Source organism: Podarcis tiliguerta (assembly GCF_965153285.1).
Source record: "Podarcis tiliguerta genome assembly, chromosome: 7".
Taxonomy (NCBI): Eukaryota; Metazoa; Chordata; class Lepidosauria; order Squamata; family Lacertidae; genus Podarcis; species Podarcis tiliguerta.
Window position 1 is genome coordinate 47,402,772 of NC_139540.1, and position 22,300 is coordinate 47,425,071.

Here is a 22,300-nt window from a genome sequence, read left to right on the forward strand (position 1 = left end):
AACAGAACATCCTTATTAATTTCCCTTTCTGGCAGTGCAATCCACATGGAGAACAGCCTTTGTGTGGCAGAAATAATAGTCATGTAAAATGAAATGCCAGATTTTCAAATTATATATTTTATAAATAGCTTAATCTCCTAATATTTATCAAGACTGTGAATTTCAGTTTGACATTCAGAGTATTGCATTTAATTATGGCTCTTCTATCTTGCAGAAGGATTAAAAGAGTTCAGAAACAAAGGGCCAAGAGCAATTATTTCCTTGTAGAGTGTTTTATGGAACTTCTTATATGTAGAATTGCTGAAATGCCAGCTGTTGTTCTATAAAAACTATATAGGACATCGCAAAGCATCAGGGTATTATGGTCTACTTTGTTCATCAGTAGTGTAAGGAAGGGTGCATCCTGCTAAAAGGGCATTTGGATGGCTAAACAAGTACTTGGTCATTGTGATTTCAGCGGTTGGTTCATATTTATTTTACCCTTCTTCAAAATAGCTCACAGTAACATATATGGCTCTTTCCTTCCCTCTGTTCTATCACTTTTCTGTAATAGAAATTTCCAAGTGTTCTACTTACCGTATTTTTCGCCCTATAGGACACACTTTTTCCACTCCAAAAATGAAGGGGAAATCTGGGTGCGTCCTATGGGGTGAATGCAGGCTTTCGCTGAAGCCTGGAGAGCGAGAGGCGTTGGTGCGCACCGACCCCTCTCGCTCTCCAGGCTTCAGGAAGCTATCCGCAAGCCTCACGTGCCCGGCGGGAGGTCCCGCCAGATGCGTGAGGCTTGGGGCTGCAGCCTGAAGCAGGGGGTGAGCTGCGGAGCCCGCCCCCTGCTTCAGGCAGATGTCCTTAAGCCTGGCACGCCCAGCGGGAGGTCCCGCCGGGCATGCAAGGCTTGGGGCGGCAGCCTGTTCTGGGGGCTGGGGTCGGGGGAAGCTCAGGCTTCCCCTGCACCAGCCCCTGCACCTGGGGGGGGGAAATAAAAATTTTTCCCTTTATTTCCCCCCCCCCCCAAAAAAAAACTAGGTGCGTCCTATGGGGCGAAAAATACAGTATTTATTTGCTTATGTGAATAATCTTATTGCCAATGCAATAGGGTTTTAAAACTGATAATACAAATTTCTGTGCAGATTTATACATGGTTAATGATTATTACCGTATTTTTCGCTCCATAGGACGCACTTTTTCCCCTCCAAAAATGAAGGGGAAATGTGTGTGCGTCCTATGGGGCGAATGCAGGCTTTCGCTGAAGCCTAGAGAGTGAGAGGGGTTGGTGCGCACCGACCCCTCTCGCTCTCCAGACTTCAGGAGAACCCCAGCACCAGCCACACAAGGTCGGGGGACAGCGAGGAGGCGGAACCCCGCCATCCCGCTGTCTCCCGATGTGGTTTGGAGGCTGACGGCGGGGAGACGCGTGCTTCTCCCCGCTGCCTGCCCCGCAAGCTCCGGGGACAGCTGGGAGACGCAGCGCGTCTCCCCCCTGCTGGCCCCACAAGCGCCTGGGGGGGATTTTTTTTTCTTTATTTCCCCCCAAAAAAACTTGGCGCGTCCTATGGGCCGGTGCGTCCTATGGAGCGAAAAATACGGTATGTAATTATAACTAATTGAAAAAGAAAACTTGTGTCCTTGATTTAGTCCTTGCTGCAATTGACATTGGTTTCTTGTTTTGATTTTCCAGGATCAATATAAATTCTGCTATGAAGTGGCTTTGGAGTACTTGAATTCTGGCTGATGGTGCAAATAGTGCTGGGAGGAATCAAAACCTTTCACCACCACAATCAAAGCAAGTTGCTTCATGATATCTGTGTGTATGAGATGAGGACTTCTCAGTGTTATGCTTATATTGCTTTGTCCTGGCTCTTTTTAAGAGCCCAAGAGCGTCTTTCCAAAAAAACAAATGCTTGCACTGCCCATTTTCCACAGTATGGCCGTTGCTTGAGACACCTACAAATCCCACAGTAACACAAAAAATGCACTTCAGTGATTGGAAACCACTATCATATAAATCCATCAACTTGATATACCAGCCTAGTCACCTGGTAAATTAAAGAGCACAATTCTATTCTAATGAAGAAATTTGTACTTTTCTGTTGTACTTTTTTGTTGGCAGTGATCCTCTGTTGTTGTCAGAGACTATAGTGTACATTTTTGTTCTGTGGAGAATGCCGTCTAGCATTTTGATAATGTATTTTAGTTACATTTGTATCCTATTTGCTCCTAATAAAACAAAGCATTTGTAGCTTCAACCTAACTAATAGCTACACAAACAAACCACATTAACTTTGCAGAATTGTATTTTCTGTCCAACTTGTATTGTTTCAGAAAGGAGAGACTTGACAGACTTTCCATTAAGAAAATGGAAAAAATACAGGATGATCAGATTAATATATCCAAAGCTTTTCCCCATTTGTTTATATTGTAAATATTTTTTTGATTTCATCAAATTATTTATTCATTAAAAAGAAATCTTTTGTGAAGCACAGTGAGTGACAATCATTTTTATTAAACCCTGAAAATGCTTAATGTATTATACTGTAAACATTTGTTTACCCTGTCTGGCTTCTCAGCTTAATAAATAATTACATATACAATACAATCTCATTTAATAAATAGACTGCTATGGCATGGAACTGCCTTCAGCTTAACTTAGTACAAGGCTTTCAAATGATTACATTACTGTGGCAGAGTTGGACATTCTGATTCCTGAGAGGTCATAGCTCAGCATTTGAACATGTATACATTTCCTTTGTACATAACATTCCAAAAACCAACCCTTACTATCTTCAGTCAAATAATATTTTCCCTGGGTAAGAAACCTGCCAAATTACAAATAGGTCCAATGACTTTTGCGCTAGTTATCTGTAACTAAGCCGCCTGTCAAGGAATGAAGTGGGGATATAAATAAATATATTACGATATTATTATAATCTTCATTAAATTTGAGGGTGGTGGAAGAGAAGAACTAAAAGCGATTAACTTTCTTGGTAAAATCATTCCTTCTAATTACAAGCTTTTCCTATGGCATTTGCTTTCCCTTCCCTGTCACCCTTCCGTGGTGGTTTCCTTATACGGTAGGCTTAAAGACATTTAGTTTTGCTTTTGTCATACATATCTGGATCACCAAACATCATGAACCGAATCGCTTCAAGAGCCACTGCTTTGATTTGTATCACCTTGTACAAACCCCACTCAAAATCCAAAAGCCCAAAATCCAAAGCTGATACAAACCCCTAGTATGTGATGTTAGGTGTTAAACATGCTCCTGATGGGATGCCCCCCTGAACAGAAGTTTCCAGACCATCTTCAAGACCATCCCCAACATTGAGTGCGTTTACAGTGGTTCAGTCAGAAACCACAAGGGCTTTGGTCCTTGGGGCAATATTATATCTGTCCAGGAGCAGCCAGAGCTGGCAAATCAGCTGGAGCTGCAAAAAGGGTGCTGGGAACTGTAGCTGTGGTAAAGGTAAAGCATCTGGGATTCTTTAGGTGAAGCCATCTGCTTCAAATGTATGATGTGTACAAAGCTTGAATCTGTGCAGAGTGTTTCTCACCTCACTATATGTCTTTGTGGTCCTAATTGGAGAGAAACAAATTGACCTCTTTTACCTGGTCCCAGGGTGAGCGGCAGTTGCATCCTGTTGCATCGGACCCCAAGCCTCTGGAAGCAACACATGACTAGGCGGCTGGTGGTTGGGAAATCCCAGGGCAGGCCATGTGGTACGACAGGAGTCCCCGCCAGCTCCCAATTTGAATTCTGGTCAATCAGGTTACACTAAGGGAGAGAAAAGACATATATTAAAGTGAAAGTGTATCCTTGTTTGTTCTTACAAAATCATGTAACCATTATTGTTAAAATATGTTATCCTGCACTATATCGAATGTTAAAAATCTTTTATGGAGCATAGTGAAATTTCCTACTAAATGCTTTGAGTCATTTTGACATCACACTCTCATGACTAACTGGGAAGGTAATTGCAGTGTAGCTGTTGGTGATTACTGAGAAGGATAAACCCTCTACCATAATAAGAACCAGCTTTCAAAAATATTTCAGCCAAAAAGTTAAGTTTTCAAACACAGAAAAGGTACAGATAAGTACCTTAACTTTTTCCATTAATAACTTTTTCCAAGTTCTATCCCTGCAGGACACTTTCTTGACTAATTACACTCATATTGGAGCAACCCTTGTTCTAATGCACACATTTTCCTGGTTATTAAAAAATTAGTTTACAAGGAAGGGCCCCAGACTCGAGATCTTGCTTCAGGAAGCTAACAATAGCTTCTTGTAGTTCTTCTCTAACAGAAGAAAATGTACCTGGAAATGGAAATAATCCTAGGTAACATATCTGGATAAAAGCATCCTGAAGCTGAGTCCTCAAACAGATAGCAATTTTTCATTAAAGTTCTAACAGCGACTTTAAAGAAGAAGTGTTAACATCAGTCAAGAGTAGCAACCAACAGGGCAGAGAAGACTGAAAAAGTAGCCAAAAAGTTGCTTCACTAGACACTGGTGTGTAACTGATTTTCTATTTCGCTAGATCTGCTTTTCAAAATGCCAGTCATTACTATGTTTTCATTCATTGACTAAAAACACTGAAAGCTGGGAGCAGACTCTCACAAAACAAATACCGTATTTTTCTCTCTATAAGACGCACCAGACCACAAGACGCACCTAGTTTTTGGAGGAGGAAAACAAGAAAAAAAATATTCTGAATCTCAGAAGCCAGAACAGCAAGAGGGATCGCTGCGCAGTGAAAGCTGCGATCCCTCTTGCTGTTCTGGCTTCTGGGATAGATGCGCAGCCTGCATTCGCTCCATAAGACGCACACACATTTCCCCTTACTTTTTGGGAGGGGAAAAGTGAGTCTTATAGAGCAAAAAATACAGTAAGCTGAACAATACCTGCACATTTGAACTTGTACTTCAGATTTTACAGAAGCAGTCACAGGTTCCAGCTCGTGTGTGGTGGGAATGAGGAGAGATTATACACATTTGTGGGTTGAAAATAGGCCACAGCTATATTTGGACATACAACTGGCAAGCATGGTTGGGCATGGCAGTAGGGCAGGGATCTAGGCTGCTCCACTTAAAATGTACATTGCTGGAATATACTGTTCATTATCTGTATGGCTTCTGCTCACACTTTCTTCAAAATATAACACAAATTAAACTGGTTATTTTATTACATCTCTTAGCAATTCTGATTTGTAAAAGTATGGCAGTCAATATATATAGATTCTAACTGGGTGTGAAATATTTCACAATTCAAGGCAGGTAGAAGCTTCCCACCTGAGAAAAAGAAGTGAATCTGATACAGGCCCTTGAAGGCTTAATTATCAGATTTCTGACTCTGTGTCCTTTAGTCCTTGCAGGTTTTGTATCAAATGCCTGCAAGGTACCTGCCAAATTAGACTTAAAAAGAGCTGACCTTTGCTGGCAAAACAGCTTAACTTGTCTTAATTTGTATCAGAGGCACACACTTGAAGCCAGTGCTATTTGTATTGTTCCTCCTGTACTTGGGAACTAAGGAAGAAATGGAGTGCTTCCAGCCAAGAAATGCTATTCCACAAACTGATTTTTCTGATTGGAATTTTCTGTGCGTGCAACAGGCGGGCTAACTTTCGCATGTTCCATCATGGAAATGGTGGCTATTCTGCAGTTTGCCACCCATCCCAATTGGTGGAGGTAGATGGAATGTATCCATATTGTTCTTGTTTAGCTCTGTTTGTATCCTTCCACTCCATTACTCCATCCCTTGCCCTCTACTACTGAAATATACTCAGAGTTAAGAGTGGATTTCATGCTCTTTATTCAGCTCACAGTGGTGAGGAGGAATGGAAGTTCCCCCAGGAGGTCTGCCTAATATACATTATTCACACAATGGGCCCCATGTGATTGGCTAAGTCTGGGATTCTCCTGTAGGCCAATCAGGTTGTGGATTCCCTTCCACCTGGAGCTGGATTGGGTGGCTCCTGTGGACCAGTCAGACTGCTGCATTCTGAATCCTATTGTTCTAGGACCAATCAGGCTGCTGCCTTTTGGATCCTATTCAACTCAGTACATAGCAACTACCTTTTTTCCCATATCAGGCATGCACACAGGTATGTTTGTACCTGTGCATGAATAAGAGCTCAAGAGCGAATGCTACCAGTTTGTTACACAATGGGCAAAATGACAAAGTCACATGACCCCCACCTTTCTATGAGTTCCATATATACCATAATAATAGGCCAGTCAATACTCGCAGCAGCATTCAACAACCGCTACAGCCTCCAAACCATCTTCAAGGAAAGCTAATGTAGAGCACATTACAGTAATTTAGCCATGAAGTTACAATGGATCACTGTGGCAGGGCTATCCCGATCCAGGAATGGCTATAGCTGGCAAAACAATCCTAGCTGGAAATAGGTACTCTTAACCACTGCAGCCAGTTGGGTTTCCCATGACAAACCTGGATCCAAAACTATGTGTCTTCTCCTTCAAGGGGAGTGCAAGTAGGGTAGGAGAGCTGAAAAAAACACATTTGGCAACCAATGCACTTCTAAAAGGCCAGGGACACAGTTTTCCACAGCCCTCTTGGGGCTAGGGTGCCTCATTTACCAGAAGTAAGGTAAAGGTAAAGGACCCCTGGACAGTTAAGTCCAGTCAGAGGCGACTATGGAGTGCGGCACTCATCTTGCTTCAGGCTGAGGGAGCCGGTATTTGTCCACAGACAGCTTTCCAGGTCATGTGGCCAGCATGACTAAACCACTTCTGGCACAACAGTGATGAAACAGTAGTCAAACATGGGTCGGTCAGTCCTAAGAGATAGGCGAGTGCTGTTCTGAAGGGATGGGCGATGTTATTTTACCAGAAGTAATGTATTTAGCATTAACTCTGGAAGTGTATATTCAGTTCTGACCAAAGCCTCCTGGTGTAGATTTTGCTCTAAGAGGTTGCCAGATGTGAAATAATTGGCAGTATTTTCAGCTCTCCTACCCCACTAAGCAGAAGTCCCCCAATGCTGCTTTTTGGAAGTGATCCTGTACATAACACCATGTTTCCACCGTCCACAGACGGATGTCATGCTTGATGGCAAGCAGAACCAGCAGAGTCGCACTTCCCTTGCCTCTCTCTTCGTTTTTGCCACCTGAGGCGAAATGGGAAGTTGCTGTCTCCCATGGCCATTGCCACCCATACCTGCCAAAGCCAGGGTCACACAGTTTACCAGGTCTCATGGCTGCAGCATCAGCCTCCAGGTTCTTGTGGCAGCCCCCCCCCCCCCCGCCATGGGAGAAGCAGTAGCGGCTTTTGCATTCTAGCGCAATCTCACCAGAACTCAGAAGGCAACATGGCAGCTGCTCCTACTTACTTCCCTGGGGCCAGGGTAGGGCAGGAGGCATTTGCAGTGGCACCAGAGAAACAGCTTCTTGCAAGAACCCAGAAGCCACTATCACTTCTGTGGTGAGGGGCCTCCACCTCTGGAACCTGCTCTTCTCACTTCTCTGGTGAAGGGGGGCCAGGAGGCGCCTTTGGAACTCTGGCACCACAGTGGGTGCCTCCCACCCACCCAACACCAACAGAGGAGGGGCAGCAGCAGTGGTGAAAGCTCTTGAGAGCTCCCTGAAACCCCAACACCCCCAGGCCTGTGGTGATGCCAGCAGCAGCAAGCAGGGTGGCATGGTGGCAGGCAGGCATCACAGTGGGATCTGCCAACTCTGGATCCTGGCAGGATCCCACCACCTGGGGCAAGTGCCTCAATTTGTCTAATGGTAAGCCCAGCTCTGCTCCTGATACTTGGTTAACCAGGATGACCAAGGCAGTTTCACTGTCAGATCCAGGCCTGAAGACAGGTTAAATGCATCTTTAAAACTCATTACCTCCAAACACACTCAAAGTTGACCAGCCACTACCTTATTTAGAATTTATTCTTATTCCAGGCTAGGCAATGCTTCCATTGCTTGACTTTAAAATACAGAACACCTATTTTTCATGTTAAAATAGCATTTGTCTATCTTCATTGCAAGCCTGCCTTCCCACACTGCCCTTTTGTTAACATTAACCAACCTATATGACTGCTTAATATCCTGTGATGAACTGGACAGTGTGTCAACACTGGTACAACGACAGTACTCCACATTCCAAATTAATCTGCTAACACTTCATCTAAAGCCCTATGTTGTAATTTTATCAAACCTTTCACATAGCCGTAGACCAAGCTATGCTATTAAATGCTCTTCATAACCAACCAGCCTGAATAATTTTGCAATGAAATTCTCATGTTCATCACCGTAAAACCTATTAAGGTTACCTCTGTGGTTACCTCTCAGAAACAGCCAGGATCTTCTTGTTGTAAATTGCAAGTTTTGACATTATCAGTAGAATTACTAAAGAGACAAATTAAACTCAGCTGCTCATTCTTGCAGGACTGTGTCAAGTCAACTGCTTACTCAAAACAGCCAGAAACAATAAGGGGAAAACTGATTTTGCTTGTTTGGACTAAAGCTCTGAAAAGTTGGCCATTTACATTGGGTCTTCGCTTTTGCTCAGTTGGTGATAGCTCCAAGGTTGCAGATTCAATCCCCTTATCAGACAGCTGCATATTCCTGCATTGCAGGGGGTTGGACTAGATGATCCTCAGGGTCCCTTCGAACTCTACAATTCTATGATTTCCATGAAGCAAAATATATGAAATGACTTCTCTATTTGGCCAATTTCCCCTCTGTTTCTTCTACTGCATATTTCATTGGTAAATTCATTTATTGACTCCACATATACAAGGTCATGCAATTCTGCTTGTCATTCATTAATTTAATTCAGAACTCACAATCAATTATTAGGATCAGAATTCATCCATAAACATGGATCAAAAAGAAATGTGGAACTTAACACTGCTCACATGAAAGAACGATTTAAGGGTGCTAACTAATCTGTAATAACTCCAACAGAAGAATTGGAAAGGGCATGAAATAGCTGAGTTTGAACTTTTTTTTTTAAAGAGGCAGTGACTTCCTGTCCCCTTAACAGGTGTTCATTAGAAATGCTGAGATGATTGTGTGATCAGCTAATGCTGCTGTAAGCAGACACTTGTAATTACTTCACATACGTTAAGCTTCAGTTGAACTGCCACAAAGTTCTTGTGCTTCTTTGCCGTTCACAGTTCCCACATACATATTCACTTGTGTCTGCCTCCAAACAAAGGATAAAGCGTGTTCTCCAATAAATGAGAGCACGTGTTGCGGTGTGGGCCACCGGGCCAGGCCTCTTGTTGCCAGGCAGGTTAATAGTTGTTGCTTGGCATTGTGATTGGATAACCGGGTTGCTGGGGCAAATTGTATGTTGCAAATTGGGTGGGTGGGACCATAGTCTTTAAATATTGGTGCACTCTGGTTTCTCTTTCTCTTTGCAGAGTGCATCGGATCACCCACCCGCCTGCCCTCTTTTCCGGTTGACCTTGCTTTGCCTGTCATGGGGTCGTCTGCCTTGGCGCAGGGGCCTAGTAGGAATTTTGCCATTTGGTGATTGGCTGTGCCATTTAGTTTTTGCCTACTACTCAGCAATTCGTCACAACTTGTAAGGTTGCGGTTAGGCATTGGTTAGTATATGCTGGTGGTGGAGGGGGCTGAACAGGCTGTGCCTGCCCCTCCTATTGCGCTGAAGGGAATTCCGTTAAAGGAATTCTGGGGCTTGCCATGATTTCGTCCAATCCCTGTTATGGGACCAGGGCCGCCCAATCCCTGTCATGGGAATCCTTGTCATAGGACCGAGCCGGCAAGCTTTCGGGAAGCTGCTGGGGTGAGCGGCGTGGGTCCGACACTTAGCTCAAATGACCCCCAAGTTTGACTTTCCCTTCTACTGGCTACTGATCGGACCTCGGGATGTCAGTTCTGTCTCAGGCAGGGGGACAGATAGTCATAACCAATGTCTAAACAACAACTCACTGATTTTGTATTTTAATAAAGTTGTGGCCAAAATAGTGCCCAAAAACCAAAACTAAATTACGTGTTATGTGTGAAGTTATTTGAGGGGTGGCCTGGGGACCTACACACGCAACACTAAATGCATGTGATGAACTCAACTCAAGTCCACAAAAGCTTGTGTCATTCTACATCTGTTAGTCTTTTAAGGTTCGGTGGAACATTTCTAACCGGTGTAAACTGGTTGTGCATGTATGCACCATTGTGGCAGTACCAATGGAGCCTATCTCCAGTGCCTATGGAAGACTTTTTTATTCCAACAGGAACTGAAGTCTGGGTTTATAGTTTTAACTGATCTTTATCTTTTTTTTTTTTTTGCATTGTATTTCCTGTACACCACTTAGAAATTATAGTACTTAAGTGGCTTATAAATTGTTTAAATAAAATTTAAAAATACGGTAAAAGCCTTCCCTTTTTTCTCTATGTTCAGTGCAAGCCATTTGCCAAGGCTTCCCCCATCCCCCTTCTGTGGCTCTTTGTCAGGGGCAGCTGCCATTGTAAATGGGAATCCAGCATTTCCACACAAATCAACACACTTATTCAAAAAGCTATATTGCTTAACAGAATAAATAAAATAATCTTAAGTGAGTTACATAAAACCTAAAAATACAACGTTCAATAAAAAAATGTAAAAATGAGATAAAAATAAAATGCATCTGTATATCACCAATACAGTGTACAAAATTAAAAAAATGTTAAGAGTCAGCGACTGGGGAAGCTTGGGTAAACAAAGACTTTATAAGGGGCAATGAATGGCTTTGGAAGTATAAACGTCACTGAAAGATGCCCACATTTGCAGCAATGCTTTTGAGCCAAAGCAGTGAGCTCTTATTTCCAGCCTCGTTGTAGACCAAACTAAAATGGCCCTAGACTTGCACAGCTGGACTTCCTGTTCAGCAAGGTAAGGGTGGAATTGTGGCAAGGGGCTGGTGCTGCAAAGCTCACCCAGCAAACGTGTAAGAGAGGAGCTGAAAAGATCCCCTACTTGCTATGACATTTGGGGGATTTATTAACAGCATCCCTGCTTGTTATGAAATGCAACTCCCGTCATTTTATTTTACTTGCTATCAAGAGGTTGAGGGGACGAGGAGAATAACTCAAACGACAAGCAACCATTTTGTGCTTATTCAGTCTTCTTCTGATAGAGCTTTAAAAGTCGGTTCCCAGGGGTAGTTCTGTGACAAAGACCAGTTTTGGCACTGAATGAGAAAAGAAGCTAAAATTGCTTTGCAATATAACTGGAAGTAGAATTGCAACTATAAAATCTGTGCTCAACAGGCAGAAAACATGTTTATGACCCTGTTTTCAGGGCTGATATCCTACCCATATATACAAATTTATATACACTTGCGGAATGCAATTTAGTAACTGAGGAAGGGCTGTTTGTAGCTGTTCTGCTGATTTTGTAATTACTATGCGGTATGCAGTGTCAATATACTGACAAGAAGGGCACTCAAATTACAAATCACACTGTCCTAAGGTGGTGCGCCTAAGTATATGCTAAACTATACTCTGCAGATGTATGGAGATTAAGAGATTTTACTCAATGATGACAAATGGACTAAATCATGCTCTGGTTCCAGAAGAGAAGCGAAGGCTAGCTTACTGGTGGAACAGGAATAGCCAAACTCTGCACTCACAGTCACATTTGGGGTTTTTAAAAATTTAGTCAGGCATAAGATTTCCTTTCTTGAGGTTACCAGAGTTTGAGAACTCAGACTGGTTCATGAGATCTTCTGAGCCCTGAGGCAAAATTACCACCAATGCTTCCTACTCTTGTGTAACAGGATCTCCACCTACTCACCCCTCAAAAAACCATGAAAGGAAGGCACCTACAGGCAACTCCCCACTAAAGCAGAAGACTGGAAAATCTGAGGTTATTTTTTATTTGATAGGCAATCAGGAAAGATACCAACTCTTTACTATTCAGCCTGTAAAACTAAAATAGTAAAAATAAAAATAAAGTACAACTCTCTGCTTTCCACCTTGAGTGGGTGCAAGACTAAGGTAACTGTTCTTGGGAATCAATTTTTGTTGTGATTAAACAGAAATAGGTTTAATGCATTGATACATACAGTAATCATGCTAAATTGTTTGAAGACTTGAAGCTGTTCTAATTTGTGGAGGTAGGGAACCCAGAAAAATATAGCCCTTTATAGGTTAGGCTGAGAGCTGGTGATTGACCCAAGTTAGAAAGCTGCAAAAACAGTAAGTAGTGAGTTTAAAATATGAAACTGAACGTGTTCAAAGTATTTTCTTTTTGTTGATTAAGGTTGCAAAATTGCTTTTGTTTGTGTTTTGCTGAGAGTTGTGAAACTGTGGGTGTTCAGAGTATGATAGCGTATGCTACAATAACTGTGTTAGTCTTTAAGATACCATAACATATATTTTTGGGTACCTTATTTCATACATTCCTTTTGAGGGGAAGGCGTCCTCCTCTGGGAAATGCACCAGCATCGCCAGTACTGCCTTAAGCTGGCCTTGGCCATTCATACAGTTTGTGCCTCATTTTTAATTCCATTGTCTTCTTAAAGGGAGATATCCACAGTTCGGTTGCTCTCTAAATGGGCTTCCCTTAGCTTTTCCTTTATGGAAAATCCTCTATCCTGATATTACCTTCCCCTCTGCAGGGAGGTGGGACCAATTCGGATGGTCCGCCCCCACCACTTAATGGATCCAAATGGTTTCCAGAGAGTGGTAGGGGATGCTTTATCCCATGTTGATGGCCTTTCAGCTGATTCCCTGGTGGCCCACTGGAATGTGGAGTTAACCAGGGCTATTGACTGTTTGGCTCCGAAGCGCCCTCTCTGATTGCATGGAGTCTGGACAGCCCCGTGGTTTTCCACGGATCTGAGGGCAATGAAACAATCGTTGAGACGGCTAGAGCGCCGGTGGCGGATGACCCATTCTGAAGCTGACCGGACACAGGTTAGAGCTCAATGTTGAGCCTACCAAGTGGCGGTAGCGACAGCGAAGAAGACTTTCTTCACCGCCTCTATTGCATCTGCAGAAAACAGCAGCAGGAGACCAGTACGGGCCACAAGATCTCCTGCAATGATTTTGTAAAGTTTTTTGCAGATAAAGTCGCTCAGATTCAGGAAGAGGTAGACGCCACCGTGGGAGCAGGGCCGGGGCAGGAGAGTGCTAGAGTCCTGTCTAGTCAAATTGCGTGGGATCAATTCCAATCTGTTACCTCCAAGGATGTGGACAGGCTGCTTGGACAAGTGAAACCAACCACCTGTCTCCTTGATCCTTGCCCATCCTGGCTTATAAAAGCTAGCCGGTAAGGGCTGGGTGTTGGGCTTCGTGGGGTGGTGAATGCTTCCCTCCGTGAGGGAGCCTTCCCAGACCCGCTGAAAGAGGCGGTTATTAAACCGCTTCTTAAAAAACCATCTTTAGATGCGGGCACGATGGCCAACTATCGCCCAGTCTCAAATCTTCCATTCTTGGAACCAGTGAAGGCGGTGAAGGTCCTGTGTGTGTCTGGAGGCGGTTGGAGGATGGATGGCGGCTAACAGATTGAGATTGAATCCTGACAAGACAGAAGTACTGTTTCGGGGGGACAGGAGGCGGGCAGGTGTGGAGGATTCCCTGGTCCTGAATGGGGTAACTGTGCTCCTGAAGGACCAGGTGCGCAGCCTGGGAGTCATTTTGGACTCACAGCTGTCCATGGAGGCACACGTTAAATCCGTGTCCAGGGCAGCTGTGTACCAGCTCCATCTGGTACGCAGGCTGAGACCCTATCTGCCTGCAGACTGCCTCGCCAGAGTGGTGCATGCTCTGGTTATCTCCCGCTTGGACTACTGCAATGCACTCTACGTGGGGCTACCTTTGAAGGTGACCCGGAAACTACAACTAATCCAGAACGCAGCAGCCAGACTGGTGACTGGGAGCGGCTGCCGAGACCATATAACACCGGTCTTGAAAGACCTACATTGGCTCCCAGTATGTTTCCGAGCACAATTCAAAGTGTTGGTGCTGACCTTTAAAGCCCTAAACGGCCTCGGTCCAGTATACCTGAAGGAGTGTCTCCACCCCCATCGTTCTACCCGGACACTGAGGTCCAGCACCGAGGGCCTTCTGGCAGTTCCCTCACTGCAAGAAGCCAAGAACCAGGCAGAGGGCCTTCTCGGTAATGGCGCCCTCCCTGTGGAACGCCCTCCCACCAGATGTCAAAGAGAACAACAACTACCAGACTTTTAGAAGACATCTGAAGGCAGCCCTGTTTAGGGAAGCTTTTAATGTTTGATGTATCACAGTATTTTAATATTATTTTGGAAGCCGCCCAGAGTGGCTGGGGAAGCCCAGCCAGATGGGCGGGGTATAAATAAATTATTATTATTATTATTATTCCGCTATACCCATTTGAATTAAACTAGCCTTCTTACCCCATGCTTTGTGTCACTAGGAGAAACTAGCAATCAAGAAAGCCGCCTTTGTGCCCTCTGATACCATTGACCTAGCTCAGCCTTCCTCAACTTGGTGCACTCCAGATGTTTTGGGCTACAATGGCCATAATGAAAATTGTAGTCCAAACCTTCTGGAAGGCACACCAGTTGGGGAAGGCTTGCTTAGCTACTGCAGCTTTAAAGAAGACCTTGATATATTTTAAGGTTTCCCCTTGCTGGATTCTCAGGGGTACCTGTGCATACAGAACAGAACTGGCAACATCTGTTCTACACATGCTTGCTGCATTAAAGAGATTTAGAGATCTATCAAGCTAAAAGTTCAGATTTTGTAATTTTAATAGCAGTTAGGACTTAATTCTCATCTTAGTCCTCTGTCTGAACAGATTTTGGCAAAGTGGGAATGCCCAGAGGGGAGGTAGAAGCTAAACTTATATCCAGATTTTTGCATCAAATTTCCTCCTTTCCCATTGCATTAGTTATGGAGACAATTGTAAATGGAATCTCATCAGCTAAAAGAGCAAACATCTTGACTGCAGACACTTCATGTTTCCTAAGAGACTATGCCTGTCCACAAGTTTCTACACGTGTGTCAGAGCTTCTTCCTACATATTTAGAGTGCGACTAGATCACTAGGGAGTGTGGGACAACAATACTTGCCACAAAACTGCTGCTTACTGCAAGGTGGCAGGGAGGCGGGTGTTGTGCAAATGCACCAGCAGGCATGCCAGTTTGGCTCTGCCAGTATGTTTGCACCCCTCCCCTCTACCCTCTGGTAAGCAGCAGCAACACACCTACATTAGTAAAGAAACTGTACCAGATGGTGCCAGAGAGCCAGAATTGTTTAAAACGGGATTTCTCATTGGGATTTTTTTTCTTTTGTTAAAAAGATTTAATTTCCAACTTATTTATAGTGCTTTTCTCCTGTGTTTAGATCCAACACAATCAACAAGGCAAACAGTAGGTGGATTCTGTGTGTGTTGCAATTTTCAACACTTGTTTGTTATTGGAACTATAGGGTGTGGGGGGGTGGGGGTGTAGATTTGAGAAAAGTATGAAAGCTGTGCATTCCTGATTTTTACCGTATTTTTCACTCTATAGGACGCACTTTTTCCCCTCCAAAAATGAAGGGGAAATGTGAGTGCATCCTATGGAGCAAATGCAGGCTTTTGCGTAAGCCTGGAGAGCGAGAGGGGTCAGTGCGCACTGCTATCCGCAAGCCTACGAAGCCCAGAGGGAGTTCCTGCCGGGCTGCAAAGGATAGCAGTTTTCCTTCTCAGCAAAACTGCCAACAGTCTCCTTGTCTTTATACATTGAAAAGACAAACATACCAGGGGATCTGGAGACTTAACTTTAAAATCCTCCTCTATCACTTGCTAGTTGTGTGGTGTTGGGTACATTACTCAAAGACGCAGCCAACTAGCCATAACTTACACCAGAAATGAAGAAACAATTATGAAGTAGCACTTTATAAGCTAGCAAACATATTATTCCATAAGCTTTCATGGAATACCAAGAATGATGCATCTGATGAGGTTTGCTTTGGCCCCCAAACGGCTTATGCCATAATAAATTTGTTAAAGGTGATAGTACTGTTCCTTCTGTTGTTTTTCTAAAATTGCAGTACAATCTACTTTACATGGTTCTTGTGAGGATTAAAAAAACCCTATAAAACGCTTCAGCAAACTTAAAATGCTGTTATAAAAAGTAGGGTGGTGCAGAGAATGGTTTGGATGAGAATTCAATGTGCAGAAGCTAAATATAGTACAGGATTGTGGATTGTGAGCTTCCTGCACACCCCACCCTGGCAAGCATGCTGCAACAGACAGCCAAACATGGGATGGGCCATGGGCTTACATGCCAAGTCCAATGTTTGTAGGTATGGATAGCCCAGCTGTGCCACACATTCTTATTTCTTTGCTGTTTGGGGTTACACTTTTTCATTATTCCAAACCTGCCCCCCTCCTGGCAGTAGGTAGGCTGGAGAGAGGCTGTTTATTTTGTTTATTCCTTATTTATCAGTATTATGTTTATATCCATTGCACCCTTCCTCCAAGGGGCCAATTAAGGGCCTGTGATCCTCATAGCAACCATATGAGGTAGGTTAGGCAGAGAGACAGTGATTGGTCCAAGATCCCACAGTGAATTTCCTGGCTGATTTTAACCTTGGTCTCTAGGTCCTAGCCCAATATTGCTCTACGTTTTCCCACATTCTGGAAAAAAGACATAGAAGTGAATAGTCTGTAGAAGGGGGATAATTCCCCCCCCCCCCCAGGTCTGGAAATTTATAGGGGCCCATGTTCTTGGTCCTGTGTTGCATCTTTCAGGTTGCAATCTTGCACATATTTATGAGGGAGCAATCCCCATGGAAATCAGTGGGGTTTTAGTTCCTTTGGTATGAACCCATACTAGAAATTTTGACAGCAGGGACTCCTGAACCAAGAAAAGACACTTAAGTTCTAAGTATTAGAATGCAGTGTTTAAGTATCTACTACAGTGGTACCTCGGTTTTCGAACATCTCCGTTGACAAATATTTCGGTATTCGAACTCCGTAAACCTGGAAGTAAATGCTTCAGTTTTCGAACTTGCCTTGGAAGTCCAATATGCTACACGACTTCTGTACAGTGGTACCTTGGGTTACATACGCTTCAGGTTACATATGCTTCAGATTACAGACTCCGCTAACCCAGAAATAGTACCTCGGGTTAAGAACTTTGCTTCAGGATGAGAACAGAAATCGCACGGTGGCGGCGCGGCAGCAGGGGAGGCCCCATTAGCTAAAGTGGTGCTTCACGTTAAGAACAGTTTCAGGTTAAGAACGGACCTCCAGAACAAATTAAGTACATAACCAGAGATACCACTGTATTGAGTTTTCTGTATTGAGTTTTCTGTTTTGAGGCTTCCGTACTGAGTTGTCAGTTTTCAAACGTTTTGGAACTTGAATGGTATTCCGGAACGGATTATGTTTGAAAACCAAGGTACCACTGTATTTATTTATAAAGGAGGAGGAGAGAACCAGAACACAACTTTTCTCCCAGCAAAAAAGCAACTGTGACTTCAGCAGGGTCATCTTGTGAACTAAAGAAATACACTTTTCGGTTTACTTAAGTGCTAACAATTTATAAAACTGCAATGCTTAAGTTTCCAAAATAGCTTTGCAGCGGAGGAAGACAGTGCCAGATTACCAAATAAGCAGAGTAGGCACCTGCCGATGGGCCCCACACCTTTTAGGGGCCCTGCGACAAAGGATCAGAATAATATTGATTAGGTTTATAAAAATTGTTGGTTGGTAAAATCAAAAACATTTTAGGAGATAATCTGATTGGCCTCCACAGGGTTTAATCCAGCACTGAAGGAAGACGGTGAGAAAACTAGAACACCACAGCCACACCCCTGTGATGGCTAATTTGTCACAACCCCATGACCCCCTAGTAGCCCTAGTGGAAAATCCGGTCTAGTAGGCGCCAGCTGGGAATAGGGTTAAGGGCAAGGGTTAATTCACTCATGTATGACTATAGAATGCGTTTACAACTGTCATGAATTAAAAAAAGATTCTAGAGACCCAAATACAATGATGTACAGACTTCCTGACTCAAAAATAGCACATATTTCAACTGTGGTAAACCACAGTATAGATAGGCCCTAAACACAGGGGGACGACTACAGGAAAGAACCTGAAATACATCTTATTCTCATGACAAGTGGGGAAGCATGGCCAGGAGTGCAAAGTTATGCACTGTATTTCCTCATGGCTTTCATGCCCTTCAGTTCAGCTGTGGTATAATCATCTTTGCTGCAAGTAAAGAATGCCATTTCCATGAATATATTCAAATATAAAAGTTTTCCTGGATAAGGTTCCTATATACCTTCTGTGACATGTTAGATTCACAAACAAATTACATTCATAATCTGAACCAGCTTTCATTAAAACACACAACATACATCTGTAATTATGGTTCCTGTTACCATAAATATGAAGCTAAAAGTAAAATTGGAGAAAGGGAATATCTCAGATATAATCTCTACAGCCCTCTAGCAAACCTCCACAGATCAGTGCCCTGGGAGAGAATGGGTTGGTTGGAGTGCAGAGTTTATATTGTAGAAGGGCTCAGCCCCAGAATTTGCTGTTAGGTTGAGTCCTGGAACAGTGCAGCAATAATTAGAATAGCACCAAAAGATGTGTAAAGTGCCTTTTTTTTATTGCCAATAACTGCAGCCTGCCCCACAGATTTAGGATTAAAGAGCAGGAGCTGAAAGGCATATGACAGTATCCTTGGGGGAGGGGTGAAATTCGGGTGCTGACTTGCCACATGACGCATCATATGATGCCACCCAGCATGCACCAGGTGGGGGCAGGACATGCAGATGGTGATCGCACTTACTCATCCCAACCCCCACCTGGCTCCTGGGCTCCTGGCCTGCCGGCCGGAGGCTAAAGCTGGGGCTGGGGCATGTGGAGGGTGCCTGGCAGCAGCAGGTAATAACAACCCCCCAATATTGGGTGGGTACAGCCCCTCTCCCAAAATATGGGAGGCTGGAGCCCCTGCATCCCTATACCTGGGACCCCTGGTAGAATTATTACATAATTTCAAGCACTACCCCAAGCATTCCTGGTATCTACTTTCAGCCCCAACTTAAGTGCCATAACAGAAGACTGTCCCATAAGCCAGTAAATGAAAGGATCTTCCACCCGCCCAGCACCTTCTCCTCTCTGTCTATAGACAATTGTCCTACTCCTTTGCCATCTCCTTTATCCCCCCTCCCACCAGGCAAGGTGGATTCCCTCTGAAATTTGGGGGACAAGCAATATGTCAGACTGTGCTTCTATCATGCCATCTCCCTCCTTTCACTCAAGTCTAGTAACCCGCTCTCCCCAAATGCTGTCCTTTGCCTTCTGGTCTCCACACATCCCTTCCAGTTCCCTAGAAATGGGAGTGAGGAAAGACAGATCCTCAGTGCCCCATTTTCCACCCAAATACGTTTTGCAAGCTCCTCATCCTCAAAGAAAAACAAATGTTGGCAGATTGATCAAGAAAGTAAAGACTGACTCCGCTCAGTAACAGTGACTAGAAGAACAAAGACCTCATCTCCTCCTTGTCTACTTGCCCACTTTAAGCTCCTGACAATAATTAGAGGCTTGACAGGTGACAACAAAAGCTATCAAAGAAGACAGACGAGAGAATGAAACACCCAACTGAATAGGCATAGATCAAACAACCTTATTGTGATGCTATAATCCAGTCAGCCAGTGGAAGGCATGTTCAGCCTCCACAGTTGCTGGGCAAAGTTTTAAGAACTGTATGTTTTCCTGAAAATGGTAATAACTTCATTTAGCATTCTTGTTCTTGTAGGTATTGAGTATGTAACTGAACATAAATATGGGACCATTACTGAAATCTGAGGGGCAAAATCCCCATTGGGCACTAACTGCATCTGGCAAGAGCCATTCTAAAAGTCAATTTACAATGGCTTGAAAAAATTGACCTGAATGCAACCTAGGTGGCCCATGGCACAGAGTCATGCTCTGCCCAGGTTATGTTCTATCTCCACAGTGGGAGGCAGTATGCTGTGACGCACTGGTGTGGAGAGTGCTCTTGCAGTCATGTCCTATTTGTGGGCTTGGCCACTAAGAATGCCCAAGCTGCATTTTAAGACAGTAACGTGTACACAGCCTTAGTGAGTGAAGACCACCTGCCACTGGTGAGGCTATCAGAGGGAGAAGGAGCAGCACTCAGGCAGGCCTCCATAGTACCTGGATAGAGCTCTGGGAAAGAGTCCCTGCTATGTAGATGAAGCTTAAATTATCCTGTTGTGCTTATGAAAATGGTTCTCTCTTTAAAGTCCAAACACCTTTATTTGCCAACCAAATTGTGCAATAGTGTAATATAATAGTGTGCAAGCATTCGAGTCCATGCTACTTTGGGATTTTTCTTATTAGGGCTACCTTTACTAATGATCCTTTGGGAGGGGTTTGAGATGTAAGTAGTAAATAACCACTATGGATGGGTGGGTGGATGCATGGATGGAGATGAAAAAACTGTTGGCTCTGGCATTCCTAGTACAGTAATAATAATAATAAGCTAACTTTTCCTTCAAGAGATTTGGACTACATTCACCTCCCCCAGCCACCATAAGTAGCTCCCAAAAGGAATTGGCAGAGTTCTTTGGGCTCATTCCATCTCCCACAAATAGCTAAGGAAAGCGCACACACGCACAGAGAGAGAATGAATGAATGAATGAATGAATGAATGAATGGACTACAGCTCTCCCCTCCCCCTCAGTGTCATAGGAAAGTTCATCTGCTGAAGAGATTTTCTTTGTATTACTAAAAAAAAAAAGAAAAGAGTATCATTAATCTCTGCAGTCAGAGGAAATTAGCCTCATCCTGTGCCAAGGTTCTGCTTGTCACGTGCAGCAGCCTCATCTTACACAATGATCTATAAACACCTCAAAAATGAGTATCAAAAGGTCCAAGGCCTACCAAATATGAAATTGCTTCAGCAGCCACACGAATATAAATGGCACTTTTCAAATCTGCAAATGGTTGTAACCCACCAGAGAAAATCAGGTTTCTTAGAACGATGTTTTAAAAAACTATACAAGAAAAGGCTTGACTAACTTTAAAGTTTGATACAAGGAAATTCTCTCTCTCCCTATTCACCAGCTTGTCCAATGAATTTGTTCAAACTGCTTCACCATCCTGCACCAAGACAGAATATTCCTAACATTTAAAGCCAGAGAAAGACGTTTCATAAACCCTTGCATAATACAGATTATAGAATTTAATTCCTTTACCAGATAAGTAACATAATGGTTGAGTACTTTGAGGGCATTTTTTCATATTCTCACCCCAAGCTGACTGGGGCAAAAGCAGAAACTGTGTGTGTGTGTGTGTGTGTGTGTGTGTGTGTTGGTATTCAATTTTGTAGTTATTTGGCACATAAAAATATCCGAGCAAGTTACATTTAAAAGCATAAAGCATGGCATATAGCAAAAAAACCAACCCCAATGAATTACAGACAAATTCCAATAAAACAGCAGCAAAAATTTCAGCAGCAAACAATTAATAGACACCAAAACCATACTAATCCATCAAATACCTGTGAAAAGAGGTAAGTCTTACCTGGCACCAAAAGTATGTTAATGATAGCATCAAGTGGCCCTCACCAATGAGAACATTCCAGAATCAGGGAGCCACAACTGAAAGATTCCTAACTGCATGGTGAATCTCATGCACAGTCTTACTCACTAACAGGTGTGCTGTATATAGTCTCTCTAACAGGTGTGCTTTCATCTACAATCTATCTGAAGCTCAAAGCTGTCAGGTGAGGGATATGCAGTGGGCTACACAAGCTCACCTCTTCACTGCTGCATGCAGATTTGTCTTAGGGGAACTGGGCCTAGGCTTACTTGGGAAATTAATAGAAATGTGAGGCAGAATGACTTCTGCACCCATTTAATCTCCTATTCCCAAGAAGCAAGAACTAAAGTGCCAGTCTCTGCTTCTGGGGCCTCAGGCCAAAGAAACCAAATTATACAATAGCAATGCAAGAAAACACACCAAAATGAATAGGTAATTGTTATATTGATTAAAATAGTAACAAACTCTGCCTCTATCTGCCACCATTTTGTGACTGACTTTACCCTGCACTACCATTTTGTGACTGGTGAGCCTCAGTAATTTTCAGTTGTCTTTTCTGGGCCCTAGAGGGATAAAGTTTGAGAACCCCTGCTATACATTGTATAAGACTGTAACCTCTGATTCCCACACAGCTGTGAAGCTCACTAGGTAGTCTCATTCTCCCGATCATTCAAAGAAATTGTGTGAAGATACAACATACAATACTTTTGTTCCTTTTCAAGTTAAGCAGCACATTGTAAGACACTTCAACAGTTAACCTGCTGATGACCACAGATGTGTTGTAATGCAAAATCAAGAT

At 43.4% G+C, this 22,300-nt stretch overlaps 1 protein-coding gene and 1 long non-coding RNA gene across 30 annotated transcripts in view; one reads left to right on the top strand and one right to left on the bottom strand.

The window, feature by feature from the left end:
- Nucleotides 1–2,477, top strand: part of PTPRM (protein tyrosine phosphatase receptor type M) — a 401,413-nt gene extending 398,936 nt beyond the window's left edge. For all 29 annotated transcript variants that reach the window (XM_083450038.1, XM_083450022.1, XM_083450011.1 and 26 more), the window contains one exon: nt 1,679–2,477. In XM_083450038.1, coding sequence (XP_083306164.1) covers nt 1,679–1,732 — 54 coding nt within the window. In that variant the 3' untranslated portion in view covers nt 1,733–2,477. The remainder of the gene's footprint in view (nt 1–1,678) is intronic.
- LOC310681992 overlaps nt 1–22,300 on the bottom strand; it is a 38,883-nt gene that overhangs the window by 11,030 nt on the left and 5,553 nt on the right. Inside the window, exon 2 of the long non-coding RNA XR_014513701.1 lies at nt 3,607–3,772. This is a non-coding gene — a long non-coding RNA (uncharacterized lncRNA). The remainder of the gene's footprint in view (nt 1–3,606; nt 3,773–22,300) is intronic.